Source organism: Mucor velutinosus (genome assembly GCF_035048745.1).
Source record: "Mucor velutinosus strain NIH1002 chromosome Unknown tig00001563, whole genome shotgun sequence".
Lineage (NCBI taxonomy): Eukaryota > Fungi > Mucoromycota > Mucoromycetes > Mucorales > Mucoraceae > Mucor > Mucor velutinosus.
In genome coordinates, this window is record NW_027041904.1 from 1,969,653 (window position 1) to 1,983,979 (window position 14,327).

Here is a 14,327-nt window from a genome sequence, read left to right on the forward strand (position 1 = left end):
CATAGTCAACAAGACTAGATGAATTCGCTCGCTTTTCTAGCGTCTGTCTGGCAGGCCATTGATTTGCAAAATACTGCCTCTACATTCGATACAAGTGGTCAAACACGCGTTAGATCTTCCCTGTTGATATGATCGTTTCCAAGCGCCCTTTGATTTGATCGTTCGCCAGCAATAAAAGAAGCTTGTTGGGGGGGAGGGGACTATTTTCTCCTGGCTTCCCTTTCCAAAATGAAAATATATACCAAAACCGGGGACAAAGGTGAGATGCTCTATATGATCGTCAAGTAGGCACAGTTCAGTTGGATTAACTAGCAAAGCAAGGCACTTCCAGCTTGTATAATGGAGAGCGTAGAGCCAAGGATGACGAGATCTTTGAAGCATTAGGTAAATTTAGTAACTGCGCGTTCAAAAGCGAAAACTTGTTGATTGCTTATAGGTACAACGGATGAACTGACATCAAATATCGGGTATGTTGTATGCTGAAAGATGAGCGCATGTAATATAACAGTGCAAAAATAGACTCGCTATGGAGTTTTTGGAAGACAATGATTGGGGAAATGAATTGGTGGAAAAGCTAATCAAGGTACAAAGCACAGCAGGATGTTATAGATGATGGCATGATATTCAAAGTGATTGCAGATTCAATGCCTGTTACAGGATGTAGGCTCTAACCTTGCGACACCTCGTGAGCAATCCAATGAAGCTCGATTAGGTATAGAACATGGTGTGTACATGCAGTTGAAGACATGACATGCTAAAACAGTACGAAACAGCCCGCACTCGATTTGATGCGGATGGGCAGCATGTCAAGGCCCTGGAGGACTGGATTGATGAGTACGATCAGCAGCTGCCCAAACTGACAAAGTTCATCTTGCCCAGTGGAGGTAAATCAAGCGCTAGTTTGCATGTGGCTCGTTCAGTATGTCGCCGTGCAGAGAGAACAGTTCAGCCTCTGGTTCGAGACCAGCTCTGTGATGATTCAGTTGGTATCTTTTTAAACAGGTAAGAAACTTCTATAGAGTTTGTTTGTTTGTTTGTTTGTTTGTTTGTTTGTGTTTCTTTCTCTAACTATAATATGACATTTCGCCCCTTCTCCTTGATGTTACATATGAGCAGATTGAGTGATTTCTTATTTAATGCTGCAAGATGGGCAGCACAATCGCAGGGAAAAGAGGAAAAGATTTATAACAAACCTTGAGCACAACAAATAAAAGAATTGCTATTTAAACATGCGGATCCCTCTGATTTTACCCTTTTTCTTATTTTGTAGCTTGAAATGAAGTTTGCTCGCTATATTCAATTCAATGCTGTGCCCGAGTGGTGCGATAGCTACCTGCCGTGAGTGTTTCTGGCTCTGTAACTTACGTGACATGTGCACTAACGGCCATTACCATAGCTATTCCTCTCTGAAATCACTGATCTACATGATTGAAAAGAAAAAATTGGCATCTCTGACTGAACACACAGCATTGCTATCAACCAATGACAATGACAATTCAACATTTGTTAAAGCTTTGGATACTTCACTATCAAACATCACTCAATTCTATACTGAAAGAGAATCTGAAGCCAACGCTGAATTGGACGAAATACTAGCGCCATCAACAAGCCCCATTGTCATTGTGATCCATGAGCCAAGTACAAACACAAGTCCCTACTTGTCACTGCCTGCTTCCGCTTCCAGTTGCAGTATAGATGATGGCCAGATCTCTACTGCGGATACCATGGTACCGTCCCACAACTGCTATCAGCACCAAGAAAATGACAGCCAAGACGAACGCTTGATGAATTTGTACCTTTATTTGTCAAAGCTTAAATCTTTCCTGTACCTGAATCAGACTGCCTTTGCCAAGATTTTGAAGAAATATGACAAGTGCATGAATACCAAGCTGGCAGAAACCTATACCAGCCATACCTTATTGCAGTCGTATCCCTTCAAGCCATCTACCTCTCAGCATTTGAACCAGCTTATTCAGCAAGTGGAAACGCTTTACAATGAACATGCTACTAAATCAGCGGATTTAAAAATGTGTTTGCTTGAAACGTTGAAAGATGATAGAAACCTTGTATGGAGAGAGTGCATAGGACGAGAACGCAGGGAAACAAACATTGTCGTCGAAGAAGAAAAGGCGAATGCCAGCTGGAGAGGGTTTGAAGTGAAGACATGGATCTACTTGGCATTAAGCTTGGCATTGTTCATGTATCTGCTCAACAGCTCCCTATTTGAGCACGTTGAACAACGCAGGTGTTTTGCTATTCTGGTGCTTTCTAGTTTTTTATGGGCCATAGAGGTAAATACAACTGCACCAAGGCATGTATGTAATCCTTGCAACTCACATAAAACTATGTATTTCAGCTGATGCCATTGTTCGTAACAGCCTTACTGGTCCCATTTTTAGTCATTGTTTTGCAAGTGATTCGGTCAGAACACAAAACTGCAGATGGAACTATTGTGTATCAAAGGCTAAGCGCAATGGAAGCTTCCAAAGTTGTGTTTGCATCTATGCTGTCACCGGTAATTATGCTGTTATTGGGGGGATTCGCTATCGCTGCTGCACTCAACAAGTACGGTATCGCAAAAGCATTGGCTTCCTTTGTTCTGTCTAAAGCTGGCACCCGCCCATCTCGCGTGCTTCTGGTGAACATGCTGGTGGCTTCCATGGCGAGCATGTGGATCAGTAATGTGGCAGCACCGGTTTTGTGCTTATCACTGATTCAGCCTATCCTTCGTGCACTGCCTGTGGGGTCTCCGTTTGGTCCGTGTTTGATTATGGGCATCACATTGGCCTCCAATTTGGGTGGCATTGCATCTCCTATTGCCTCACCACAGAATGTCATTGCCATCCAGAACATGTCGCCTCCGCCCTCTTGGACAGACTGGTTTTGCGTATCGGTGCCACTTTGCTTATTGGGTAACTGCATTGTTTGGCTTTGGTTATTGCAGTCTTATCAAATCAAGAATGATGGACATGAGATCACAACAACAACAAACAAAGTGTCTCTGAGAATGACCCCAACTCAGTTCTTTATCGTCTGTGTCACATTATTTACCATTACGCTATGGTGCATTGCTCGTACGTATCGCGATACTCTGGGTGATATGGGTGTCATTGCTATCATCCCCTTGATCGCTTTCTTTGGTACTGGCATCTTGACAAAAGATGAGTTCAATAATTTCTTATGGAACGTCATTGTCTTGGCTATGGGTGGTATTGCGCTGGGAAAGGCCGTCGAAAGTTCAGGGCTGTTGCATACCATTGCATTCGGTATCTCAGATCATGTCATGGGATTTTCGACGTTTGAAGTGCTGTTTATCTTCTGCTGTTTGGTGTTGGTGATTGCTACATTCATCAGTCATACTGTTGCTGCATTGATCGCTTTGCCTATTGTCGCAAAAATTGGTGCTCAATTGGCCGATCCAAATCCTCGTTTGCTTGTGATGGGAACTGCTTTTGTTTGCTCTGCGGCAATGGGCTTACCAGTATCTGGATTCCCCAACATGACAGCCATCTCGCAAGAAAACATCATAGGTGAGCCTTATCTTAGAACTAAAGATTTCCTCAAGAACGGCGTCCCGTGTAGTATGTTGATTATGCTCTGCATTGTCACATTGGGTTATATATTGATGATGCTTGTTGGTATATAAGCTACGTGGGTCGTTTCTTTCAACTTCGGATTTTGCCTTGTTCTGAATAAACTTTTTTTGTTGTACTATACTCTATACGTGCAAAGCTATAACATCTACTACTATTGTGAATGCATGTTGTGATGCTTCAGTAATACTTTCTTCCTAAAAAAAAAAAAAAAAAACTCCAATCAATCAAACTGAATAACGTATATACGTTTTATCAATATTACCTCTTCAACTTTGAGTACGATAGGAATAACACCATGTTGCCTTGCAAAAAAAAAAATAAAAAATAAAACAAGGATACACTGACCAATATTCATTCGGATTCTTCAATGGCTATGGTGCATTATCACATCAGTGCTGCACCATTTAGATGCTCTTGAATATATCAGAATCCAATGGATTACAGCATAATGATGCGCTATAATACAAGTGCTCTATAAGCCATGATTAACTTAACCAGAGAATTCTAAAAAAAACACAAACTGCAGTATACAGCATTTGTTTTACATACTGATCCATGGCATATTCTCAAAACATAAATCATCAACATCTCACGCTATCAAAATAAAAATAGTTAAGAGTACCTCAAATTGTATCTAGGATGTTCAGAGCTGCTAGTAGGCGTTTTCTCCATTGAGTAATAACGACCCCATGATTTTGCTTTTACATACTCGTATACAAAACCAAGCACGGCATTTTCGCATCCGCAGCATATAATGGCCTTTGGTCGCGCCATTTGCAATATGATTAACAAGATTTGATGATGGAAAAAATTGAAGATTGAACACCGTTTTTAGGTGTTGTAAAGGGCCCAGTTTATGGGATAGTCAGCATTTGAGACGCTATTAATATGGATGCTATATATTGCAAATCTTATTATTATCAAACAAAGCAAGCTACAACTGTCTAATCTTAAAAACAAGATTCTTCATTATGTCAAGTATCTATTGATAACTTGAAACCAGCAAGTTAATATGGCCCTTTTCGTACGCTCCGATCTTTAAAATGCTTGGTCAAATACATACATGTGTGGTGTACACATGCAGAAAGTCAACGGAGCTTCAACTTCTTATATTCTGAATGATGATCCATAGGATTCCGAAATCTATCGACCTTCAAATTACGCGTTTCTTGATAGTAACCACCCCTTCAAACTTATATGAAACTTGCAGAAAATTCAAAGGAGAATACAATGGTATCTATATCAAGTCTCTGGTGTACATTGTTTACCTGATATTTGGTACGATTGTTTTTGCAATTTTTTGACTGTTTTCTAAAGATTAATCAGTATCTGTTATCAAAACATTTCGTTAAACATTACTAAACATTGTAGACTAAAAAATTTCCTATCGAATGAGCTATTGCTTGAAGCTCTGACATAACTCTATCATGAAATATCGACAATATTGTCCTGACAAAAAAAAGGTCACCCAGTTTTTTCGCTTGCTATCACAGGCAGATTTTGAAGAAAAATCCATTTTGCATGATACCCTTTTTTGACCATATCTCAACAAATACTCACTGGATTCGCACAAAACAAAGACTATTCGATAGCTCTACGTTAGATTCATTATGATGCAAGGGCTTGAAGTACCAATTATACGTTCCCTTCATAAATTTGCTCAAAATCTTATATTTTATGAGCTACAAGTAGAGGTTTTTTTTTTTTTTTAAAAAAAAAAAATTGATACACTCCTCTAAGCAGAGTTATGACAGCGACAGAACTTAGAACATGATTGAACTGCGTAGTGAATGTTACTCCTACACATGTTAGTGATACCATATCATAACTCGTATAAATAAATCATAAGTTAGCTTTCATACATTTTGGAAGCTCTCTTGAAGAAATTTTGTAAAAAATACTTTATTCTTCTGATAACACCACTGTAGTAGTCAGATATGCGTTTTGGTTTATTTACTTATTATCACAACTTTATTCTATTCCAGTTCTAACAGCAGTAACAACATTGATCTGTTGCGATAAAAGATACGCTGCAGCCTTGTCATGAGTAGCGATAAAAGTATAAACACAAGATCTGTGTTTACTTGACAACATCAGGCTACACACACTACCGTTTTGAAAAGGGTGCAAAATGCGCGGTCGGGGAATCGAACCCCGGCCCTTCGCGTGGCAGGCGAAGATTATACCACTTAACCAACCGCGCTTTCATGTTATGAAACGTGTGTATTTTCTTCTTGGTTACTTGGCTCTATCTCGATTTCCTAAAAAGGCAATATACCGTATATGGGAAAGGCTCAAGATGGTGGATTCAAGGTGTAATGAAATAGCCACCCAAACGCAACTTAATTGAAAACCAAAGTTCATCAAATAGCACTCATTCAAATTCATGCTATTTGGATCTATTAATGAAAGCGCTCAAATGTACATCAAAAACCCATTTAAAAATACTAAAGTAAAGATACACGCTTATATCGCACATCGTGTGAATGAATCACTCCTGATCACAGTGTATTCAATCACACCCATGATGGTCGTAATAGGTGATGGTATCTTTATCCAAATAGAATTAAATCAATAACAAGCATATTCAAATATGACAACTATGCCCTGCTGCCATAGTTGCACAATATCCCAGATAAAGGATTCCATGCTTCAATAACAAACATCACACTTTAAACCATCAAGGTTACATTAAATCATGCTATGACGATAGCTCACCCAAGCCCATCAAGGTTACTCAAATCGACCCTTATGGCCAGTGCTCCTGCATTGACTACCACTTTAAATCAAACATCAACAACATTTGCCAGATATCGCAATAGCAGCACCTATTGCTCTCTATCATCACTAATCCTACAAGCCAGATGCAAATGTATAAATACTCTTCTTTTTTTTACTCAATTCCAGGATCTTCAGTTCATTTTATACACAAAATAAAATACAGTTGATTTCTATTGTATTTTACTATTGCTTTATTTTTTTTTGTGAAATCTATTTAAACCTGATTTCACTGCACAAGGTATAATTCTCTAACTTATCTACTATGTCTTACTTGAAGGGTTACTCCTCGTTGGTGTGGTGTTCTGGTGCATTGACACACTCATATAATTGTTGTAAAACTGTATGTTATCTCTTGGTGGTGCGTTGATACTGTTATTCTAGTCGATGTGGTCTCTATTTGGTGTATTGCTAATCAATGTTGGTGCTTACTCAATTGGTGTCGCTTCTATTTTGTTGTTGTTACATATTCGTTTAATCGTGGTTGTGGAATTTGAGGCTTGATAATAGACTAAAATTCATGGAAAAAAAGAATAAAAAAAACAGTAATGTCAACTTGATAAAGGTATGTTTTATTATCAAACTGACAGGTGTAAAATCAACTGAAGTCTCTCTACTGGCCAGGTAGATGATCCTTCTTATATACTATAACTGTTGCATACAAGCATGCATCTTAGGCTACATTCACTTTCTCCTCAAGCCACCTTTTACAGTGTAGCAGCATAGATGATGTTTATCGTATCACATCGCATCTATGTTTACAAGTCCAGTCAATTGTGTGTGCACAGGTGCCTCAGGAACTACAATACATTCAATCTCCCCAATGTCAAAATATCGAGATCCACCTACACTACATGAAACATACCGACTTAGGTGGCCTCTCAACAAGCTATACCAACAATCCATAAGGCCCCAGTGGCCTGCTATTTATATACCATCTCAACGTAGTAGTCATTGACCAGGGATCTACCATATTTAAGCAAGCTAGATGCCCTGTAATAAAGAAGCTCTTTGCTTTCGTTTTAGATACAGTTGACAACTGATTATTATCATCGACTTATTATTACGAATTCATCATTTTTTTTAATCAAAACCTTGATTGTATCATTACTACTACTCTTACTACTACTACCTCTCAATTTTGTATACTCTGATGTCTGCTCAAAGTACCACCACATCCCCCAGTTCCGAATCTAAGCCTGCTGGAAACACTGAGCTGCGTCCTTCAGACGCCAGTGCCACCAAGGCTGTAGATATTACTGGCCCTTCTCAGTTTTTTCTCGCTGAAACGTCTCAGAAATTGGGTGGTCAAGCTGGCGAAGCTCCCACTACTACTGCTAGTGATGCGATGGACCTCGATCCCCCTTCCTCTGCTAGTTCATCTTCTAGTGATGTGGACCTTCAAGGTCGCACTGATCAGTTGAAGCTAATTGTTGACAATCAGCTCGCCGAAGTTCAGCTTCTCTCTACGACCTTGCTCCTCGAGCAAAGTGAGGAGGCCAGAGCCCAGGCCCTAGCTCGGTTGATCCAGTTGAATACGTCCATTCAAAGTATCATACAGATTCGAGATTGTTTGCTTGCATCCAAAGCTACTGCAAATGATAACCTCGTTTCTTCGGCTGCTGCTTCGTTTGGCCCATCCTCAGTCGATGGAGTCAAATCCAACAAGAGCGCCTCTGTTCCGGTTTTCTTTCCCAACAACTTACCTGCATTTCAGTGGGTTGGTATGGATGAATTCGACCCCAAAAGCCCTATATTTCCTACAGTCGACGCTTGTCTGTTGAAGTTTGAGGATGTCATGTTCGCTTACAAGATGGATTTCGACAAGGAATATGCTCGCTTAGTACCACCTATGCTGTCTCCAGAACAACGTACTTGGTACGGCTCGTTCACTTCTGCTTGCACTGCTCCTGCATCGTGGAATGATTTCAAGTCGGCTATCAAGGCTCGTTATGGCATTAGCGTATTGGAAGAACGTCAACGTTGTGCGTCTGATTTGTTGAGCATTCAACTTTTGCCCGGTGAAAACGTGAAGGCCTTTCTTGATCGTTTTACTGACTTGCGTCGTCGATCCCTGGATCAAGCCCCATCCGATTACTTGTTGGCTAAGTTGTTCCTGGATGCCATTCCTTGGGTAGTCAAGGATAAGATCAACACCATCCGTCAATCCAAGGGCATCATTGATAGTTACGATGTTGACATTATCGTCAGTATCGCTCGTGAATCACTATCAACTATGACCGCAAATGAGATTGCTGCCATCTCAGCACCCGCTTTTGCTCGCACTGCTGCTGGATCTGCTGCATCACAATGGGCTCCAGTTGCGTCCCCCCGCCGCTCACATACCATGAAGGCATCATCCTCATCTACTGATGGTCCTGCCGCTGTGTCTCGTGCTGGTGTCTCTTCTGGCCGCGTGGGCAAGCCTCACTTCAAGGCTACCAAGTCGTGCACTTTCCACCATGGAAAGCCTCACAACCATGACACCTCGGAATGTAAGCTCTTCTTGGAAGAGTTGAAAAACAAAGGTGGTGCCAACTCAATGCCAACCAGCAACCAAGCATCGGGTCGTCGTTACATGATGTCGCTTGCGGATGCCAAGGCATCAGATCGATGCCGTACTTGTGGTGCCCACAATTACTCTGCTGGTCCCCATGAGTGCAACACGGCTGTGCGTACTGGTGATGCTCCTACTAGTACTTTACATCGTTTTGGTATGCTGCGCCTTCAAGAGGGCGTGGTGTCGTCTGCTACCACCGCTGGTAGCACTGCTATTGCAACTGCTCCTGCTGTTGATCCTACTGTGGGCTCGTTGTCTGAGGCTGGTGCAGCCAAGTTCTGCAGATACCATCCAAATAGCAAGACCCATAGCACTGACGACTGTGTTGAGCTTTTGCAAGTGATCAAAAAGAACCCTCCGCGTTCTCAATCTCGTCTTGCTGTTGAGACCAATGGTGGCCGCAGTGCCGCATTGTTGTCATCGTCTGTTTCGTCTCCTCAAGCCCAACCTACTACTGGTAATTCTGTTGTTGTTCAGGAAGATCAGCAAAGTAACAACAACTCGAGTGAATCTGGTTCCTCGTTGTTGGTGCCCGCTGCTGTTGCTAAACAGAGTCGTCACGATCAAAGTGATTGCCACTCGGCTGTTGAGCCTATGGACATTGATCTACATACTGCAGTTCATGCACACAAATGTAAGGATAATCAACGTTCCATCTTGCCTGTCAATAAGTCTAATTCACTTCTTATTCCGCTTGTCGTAGAATCGCACAAGGTATATGGTGTTTTAGATACGGGATGTACATTTTCAATTTGTTCCCCTCGTTTCGCCAACCAGCTTGGTGTTCAAATCAACCGCTCTGTTCATGGTCAGGTCCAGTTAGGCCATACAGACAGTGTTAAACCTCGTATTGGCACTTGCTCACTTAAAATCTCGTATAATAAACGCAGTTTTATTCACACATTTGAGATATTTGATTTCTTTACTGATTCGGATGATTGCCCCATGTTGCTTGGGTTGGATATCATGCCTGATCTACAGATTGGAATCACTGGCCTTGCTTCAACATGGTTTGAAGAGCTTGGACCCAGACTTCCCGACCCCATTGATCCTGACATCGAGCCTAATAACGATCCATACGGATCACCTGCTGAGCGTGCAAAGGCTTTCAAACCTATTGAACAGTTATTGGTAGAAAATGCTGCCATTGATCTTGCCACTACTCATTGTAACTTGCCTGGTGCGATTGTCCAACTCGAGACAATCCCTGGTAAGGTTGCCTATCGTGCTCCCTATCCTATTCCAGTTGTCTATAAGGAAGCTGTGTCTAAGCAGTTGATGGAGTGGGAACGAGATGGTGTCATTGAGCGCAGTCCAAGTCATAATGGCTGGAATTCTCCTTTGCTCGTCGTTGCCAAAAAGAATTCTAATGGTGAATATTCGTTTGACAAGCCACGTATTGTTGCTGACGTTCGCCTACTCAACCAAATCTTGGTCTCCACTGACAAGTACATTATGCCTCGCATTGATGAGATCCATGCTCGTCACAGCCGCGCTGTCATGACAAGTTCCATCGACATCAAAAGTTTCTTCACGAGTTTCTTGGTCGATCCACGTCATCGCCACAAGTTAACCTTTACCGATCCATTCACGCAAACGCAATGGGTCCACAGGAAGGTTTGCTTTGGAGTAAATTTCATGGGCAATTTAGCTATGCGCTTGATATCCAATTTGTTTACCGACATGCTTGATCAGGTGTCACTTTATATCGACGATTTAGGGTGCCTTACGTACACTGACTCTCTGGATGAGCACGTTGCGTTAGTCGCTGAGGTGATCCGTCGTCTGACCAAGGCTAATCTCCAAATTAACCAGGACAAGTTTGTGTTTGCTCAGCGCAGTACTCATGTGCTGGGTTGGAGCATCATTCAGAACCGCCTTGTGCCTGACGCTCGCAAATTGACCAATTTTCATCTGTGGCCTATACCTACCACTGGTAAGCAGCTGATGAAGTACTTGGGGTTTTGCAATTACTTTCGAAATGTCATCCCTGGATACAGCGAACTGGCAGCACCTCTCGATGCATTGCGCAATTGTAAATCCCTTTCTGGTTTGTGGACTGATGCGCACACCAAGGCATTCAAATCGTTGCAGGATGCTCTGTCATCTCCAGTCGCTCTCAGCCCAGTTGATTTTCGTTACAAGCTGCACGTCGCTACTGATGCCTCAGCTACTGCTATCGGTGGTATCATCTACTACATCAAGGATGGCGTGGTTCATTACGTTGTCATGGCGAGTCGTAAGCTTTCCCCTTCTGAAATGGCCTATTCTACCACCAAACGTGAGTTGCTTGCCATTGTCTACATGCTTACCAAATACCACAAATGGCTTTTCGGTATTGAGTTTGTCTTGCACACAGATCATCGCTCTTTAATCTGGCTTCAAACGCAAAGTACGCCCAACATGATGCTGTTGACGTGGTATGAAAAACTGTTCTTTGATTACAAGTATGAGCTGGTTCATATCCCTGGTACGCGTAACCTGTTACCTGATGCACTCAGTCGGTTATTCACCTCTGACGATGACGAGGGTGGCAATAACCTGGGTGGGGGTAATCGTTATAACAATCAAAGTATTATGCTACCTGAAAAAAAGCGTAAACCTACGCGAAAGAACAAACATGGCTTCACCAACGCCAAAGAGTCCCAAGTCACTCAATTTTCTCTTGCTAAGCCCAATCACTCCAATCGTACGCAGTTCAAACGCAAGAAGCAGTTCAACAATCAAAAGCAATTGCAGCAGCTTTCCTTTGGGATGCCAACCGAATTGGATCCACACTATTATTCCAAGGAATTGAATGATAGCAATGTTGATATTTTTGATGCGAGCACCTACAACATGCCATCTGTCAGCGCTCAAGATTTAAAGAATCAACAGACTGCTGATGCCAAAAGTTCATACAATGGTTCATCTGGTGGACAGTCAGATTGTAATGCTCTTATTTCACGTGCTATGAAATATGCTGATTACATGACTCCTCCGAAGAAGGATCGTCTAGAGCTTGTTATGCGAGTGCATTTACTCGGTCATGTGGGCATCAATTCAATGGAAAAGATTTTGCACAATGATTACAAGGTACATTGGACCAACATGCGCAATGACATCGCCACAGTAACCAAGGATTGTCATGCTTGTCAATCGCATGGTATCTACCAAGTGGGATATCATCCTCCTCGTAGCGTGTTGCCAGACAATGTGTTCGATCATATAGCTATCGATTTAGGTGATTTCGCTACGACTTCCACCTCGGGCAATAACTTCCTGCTAGTCATTGTCGATTATTTCAGTCGATTCACCATTCTACGAGCTCTTCCTGATAAGAGTCCAATCACTGTTGCAAGAGCATTGCTTAGTGTATGTTGTCTATTTGGATTTCCCAAGCGACTCACTAGTGACAATGGCTCTGAATTTGTTGGAGCATTTATGAGAGAGTTCAGTCAGATTAGTGGCATGGATCGCTTGACTTCGTTGCCGTACGCTGCACAAGCTAATGGTGTTGTCGAAGCGTATGTGGGCATTTCAAAACGATCTATCATTAAATCATTGACACACGATGCTGCAGAACCTGAGGCATGGGATGAGTATCTCGATGTCATTCAGTATGCCATGAACATTCAATACGCTAGATTGCATCAATCGCAGCCGTTTGCTATCATGTTTGGGCGTGCCCCAAATCTCTTCCAGGATTACACTCAATTGCCTAATGCTGACCAGACACCCGAGGATCCTACCAAGGAAGTCATTGATGCCCGCTTACAGAACATTAAGGATGTGGTAATCCCTGCCATCCATAAGCGTATCAAAGAAACACAATTGCGCGACCATGAGCGCTTCGAAAAGCATCACAAGATCATTGAAGAGAAGTATCCCATCAATTCAAAGGTCATGCTCTTCGACCCTGTCAGATCAACTAAACTTCACCCCAGATGGCTCGGTCCATATTTCATCAAGAACTATACTCGCAATGGTAGTTATACGTTAGCCGACATTACTGGTGAATTGCTGCCCCGTGATGTGCCTACCCAGCACATTCGCGTTGTCGATTTCTCGGACAATCATGTTACAAAAGGCTTACTTCCTCGCCACTATGAAGTGCAAGCCATCATCAATCATCGCGTTGAAAGAAAGACTGGTCGAATGAAGTTTCTTGTCAATTGGGTAGGTTATCCGTCCTCGAAGGACAATACCTGGCAATATGAAAGCGATTTTGATTCCAAACGACCTATTCGCGACTACTGGGATCGCATTGCACCGGATCACAAGAATCCCAATCGACTCCTTCCCAACACTGTCAATAAGCGCAAGATTTATAGTCGTCGTAAGCATGCAGGACCGTCCGTCACATTGCGTTATCCGTCGATTCCAAACTCTCGTAACCACAACATTCAGCAATAGCCGTGATCTTTTTGTCCTTGATTTGTTTTTTTTGGCCTGAATATGGTTTTTTTTTTTACAAGGTTTTTCTTCGATCTGCTATTCCCTTTGCTGCTATCATCTTCTGATAACCTCTCCTCGTATACCCCATGTATGTTGTTTTTTTTGGCACCATCTCGGTTTTTTTACTTCATATTGGTTTCCATCGCTTTGCCTGTCTACCTGTTTGTATCGCCTTCTTGTTTCTTGGTTCTGTCTCTTCGTTCTGTGTTGTATCCTCGATTATTGCATTCGGCTCGTATGATATCCTAGTTTGTGGCTGGTCGAAAGCTGGGTGGGGGTAATGTTGCATACAAGCATGCATCTTAGGCTACATTCACTTTCTCCTCAAGCCACCTTTTACAGTGTAGCAGCATAGATGATGTTTATCGTATCACATCACATCTATGTTTACAAGTCCAGTCAATTGTGTGTGCACAGGTGCCTCAGGAACTACAATACATTCAATCTCCCCAATGTCAAAATATCGAGATCCACCTACACTACATGAAACATACCGACTTAGGTGGCCTCTCAACAAGCTATACCAACAATCCATAAGGCCCCAGTGGCCTGCTATTTATATACCATCTCAACGTAGTAGTCATTGACCAGGGATCTACCATATTTAAGCAAGCTAGATGCCCTGTAATAAAGAAGCTCTTTGCTTTCGTTTTAGATACAGTTGACAACTGATTATTATCATCGACTTATTATTACGAATTCATCAATAACAATGGATAAAAGTTCTATTAATTGGATTAACAAATAAGTCAACTCAGATCAACTAATGTCTAATCATACTAAAAGACAACTCCAGCAAGCTAATCATGATTTAGCTCTGTCTGGATGAATAATTAGACTCTCATCCGAAGTACCCTGATCTATCCTTTCTATAAGGATAATTAATATCGATCTAGTAGCATGTATCCGATAGGTACAGTCTACTTAGTCTATATTAATAGTACATATCTGAGTGT

General features: G+C 41.9%; 3 protein-coding genes and 1 non-coding gene across 4 annotated transcripts; 3 read left to right on the forward strand and 1 right to left on the reverse strand.

Annotated features, from left to right (window-relative positions):
* Positions 1-228: 228 nt before the first annotated feature.
* On the forward strand, positions 229-1,198 carry ATC70_009266 (uncharacterized protein; the record flags this gene model as incomplete). Its single annotated transcript, XM_064828503.1, has 7 exons — positions 229-259; positions 322-384; positions 437-467; positions 520-583; positions 640-712; positions 774-1,002; positions 1,117-1,198. The coding sequence occupies 7 exons, from the start codon at positions 229-231 to the stop codon at positions 1,196-1,198; spliced, it is 573 nt and encodes a 190-aa protein (XP_064685705.1).
* A 78-nt stretch (positions 1,199-1,276) lies between these two features.
* UGA1 (4-aminobutyrate transaminase) lies at positions 1,277-3,646 on the forward strand (the record flags this gene model as incomplete). The annotated part of the gene is made up of 3 exons (XM_064828504.1): positions 1,277-1,338; positions 1,397-2,291; positions 2,357-3,646. 3 exons carry the CDS (start codon positions 1,277-1,279, stop codon positions 3,644-3,646), a joined length of 2,247 nt encoding a protein of 748 aa, XP_064685706.1.
* A 2,082-nt stretch (positions 3,647-5,728) lies between these two features.
* On the reverse strand, positions 5,729-5,799 carry ATC70_009268. The gene has a single exon. It is a non-coding gene; the product is annotated as a tRNA-Gly (tRNA).
* Positions 5,800-7,527: 1,728 nt separating this feature from the next.
* On the forward strand, positions 7,528-13,329 carry ATC70_009269 (Mitochondrial presequence protease; the record flags this gene model as incomplete). Its single annotated transcript, XM_064828505.1, has 1 exon — positions 7,528-13,329. One exon carries the CDS (start codon positions 7,528-7,530, stop codon positions 13,327-13,329), a length of 5,802 nt encoding a protein of 1,933 aa, XP_064685707.1.
* Between the last annotated feature and the right edge of the window lie 998 nt (positions 13,330-14,327).